At 38.5% G+C, this 2,457-nt stretch overlaps 1 protein-coding gene across 1 annotated transcript in view; it reads right to left on the bottom strand.

Moving 5' to 3' along the window:
• Positions 1-2,457, bottom strand: part of CUBN (cubilin (intrinsic factor-cobalamin receptor)) — a 347,579-nt gene that overhangs the window by 109,786 nt on the left and 235,336 nt on the right. The window contains exons 46-47 of the mRNA XM_011968102.1: positions 1,266-1,514; positions 472-612 (exon numbers count right to left, since the gene is read on the bottom strand). Of these exons, the coding sequence (XP_011823492.1) occupies positions 472-612; positions 1,266-1,514 (390 nt within the window). The remainder of the gene's footprint in view (positions 1-471; positions 613-1,265; positions 1,515-2,457) is intronic.

Genomic DNA, 2,457 nt, shown 5'->3' with positions numbered 1-2,457 from the left:
AAAAAAAAAAATCAAGAAAATTGGCCAGGAGTGGTGGCTCACACCTGTAACCCCAGCACTTTGGGAGGTCAAGGCAAGACCTCAGGTTTACCAAAAAAAAAAAAAAAAAAAAGAGGAAAATCAGAAAGTTAATGTTAAGTACCCAGTTTTTCTGAACAAGATGTTTATTTCATCTGAGTTTGTTGGGTTTGCAGTAAGACACATTCTGAGTAACTACAGGACTTTCTTAAGGTGGGCATTACAGTATAACTCTCATCCTCTTATTATAACTCTCGTGATACTAGTTATTTTCCCTTATAGCATTGATCACAGCTGTGATTTTTCATTTATCACTGTGACTTTTTGATGGAGGTCCAAGAAAATAGGGGTCATGTTTTGTTTTGTTTTTCAAATATTGTAACAGCGGTGCCTAGCATAGTGTCTGTCCAATGCGGGTGCTCAATGTTGTGTTGAATGAATCAATGCACTCACCTTCCACACTGGATTCAAATCGCAGTCTGAATCCTGAGGCAGTCAGAGAGCCGTCTGTGACAAACTTGACCACAGCAGTATTGCTAGAAGTATCTACGCTGTCAGGAATGCTGTCTCCACAGTATCTGCCCAAGATGTTTCCTGTGAGAGGCAAATAATTAAATATACCTGTCCAGGTGATTGATTTCTTTTAACCTCTATTCGAGGTGTCCTGTGTATACAAAGAAAATAATAAAAAACAAGACCTTGCCCATGAAGAAACGTTAATCTCTGTCAAGAAAACAGGAAAACATGAGTGAAAATTAACATATTCAAATATATGAAGAAGTGAAAAAAATGCAACCAATTAGGGGAAGAATATCTCAGCAAAATGTGGAAGCCTTGCTCATTTGGTTGAAAACATGATCTGAGACAACAGAGTGACAAATATCTGCCTTATGCTGCTGCCAGGAGACATGCATGACCTTCTCTCTGCCTCAAACTATAGAACACCCCTCAAATAACCGCATCATGTGGCAATGGGACGTCTCAGCAGCAAGAGGTGCCTTCCTAATACCGCTGCTCTCCTCAAGTGGCCTCTAGAGGGAGCTATATGACACCTGGGCTCTAGGCATCCATTGTTAATGGTAGAATGGAGGGAGAGAATCGCCAGTACTACCCAAAACTCATTAGTCTGTACTTCTCTGCAGAGTATAGACATGCTTGTGCCTTTCTTGGAAGTGAAGAAACTTCAGAGGCTGAATAAGTACATGTGAAAATAAACACCCAAAAGAGAGCAGATATATTTCACTAACCAGAAGTATGATTGTCCCAGATCTCCACGAAGTCTTTTTCACAGCCAGAGGAATTCTGAAGGTTAAAATCTTCAAAAGAGATGGTGAGATAGTATCTGGAGAGCCCCTGGAGATGCCACTCACAGAATAAGTTGTCTCTATATGGAAGCATTAGATACTCACAGAATAAGTTGTCTCTATATGGAAGTGTTGGATGTCCAATGCTTTCAACAACACCACTTTGCCCTGTTACTCTTCCCCCACACTGAGCTGCAAAAAATAATAAATAAATAAATAAATAAATAAGCAAGCAAGCAAGCAAGAGTGATTCTATTACAAATTTTGTTTTCTTCATTTCACCAGCACATTTGAAAACTTTTAGGTGCCAATTGACTCTGAATTGAAGTTTTTAAAATTCTGAAAATGGTTAGTGCTTTCCTCATTATTTGAATTCTACCATTGATGTAAACAGAAATGATAACACAAGTCCAATCCAATAATGGGAAACAGAAGATGACGACTAAATGGAATATTCGTAGTGTCACATTAATTATTTTGGGACACTATGTAAGAGCTATTAGTCACAAGTAAGTTTCATCTCAAGACCAACTGATAGGCTGATCTGGCCTGCCCAGTACCCTGTGTTGATCCTAAAGACTGAACCCATGCTCAGCTGGAAGAGGTACTGTGGAGACACCTGCCATTTCTAGTTTCACTCTCAACTAAACAGTTCACTACAGCAACTGATATCTCAAGGCCTTGAAAATTACTCTTCAATTATGTCTTATTAACTGGGTGTGATAGTTAATTGAATTATAAGCAGCTTGACTCAGGATATAACATGATCTATGGTGTAGTTAAACATTGTTACCACTACTCTTTCTGAACTTTCACTGTATTAAATATTTGGTTTGTGTCTAGACCTATTAGATATCAAATTATGTGCTATTGTGACCATATTATAGTGAATCTTAGTGAATCTTCAACAAGCAAAGTTACTGCTCATTTTTTAAATAAGGAAATCAAAATGCGGAATAGGCATATTTGCTTTCTTTTTTTTTCTTTTCTTTTTCTTTTTCTTTTTCTTTTTTTTTTTTTTTGAGACAGAGTCTCTCTGTGTCACCCAGCCTAGAGTGCAGTGGTGCCATCTCGGCTCACTGCAACTTCCGCCTCCCGGGTTCAAGCAATTCTCTGCCTCAGCCTCCTGAGTAGT

This window comes from Mandrillus leucophaeus, unplaced genomic scaffold (genome assembly GCF_000951045.1).
Source record: "Mandrillus leucophaeus isolate KB7577 unplaced genomic scaffold, Mleu.le_1.0 Scaffold83, whole genome shotgun sequence".
NCBI classification, from domain to species: Eukaryota; Metazoa; Chordata; class Mammalia; order Primates; family Cercopithecidae; genus Mandrillus; species Mandrillus leucophaeus.
Note: the sequence above shows the minus strand (reverse complement) of the source record. Positions and strands in the feature narration are given on the sequence as shown.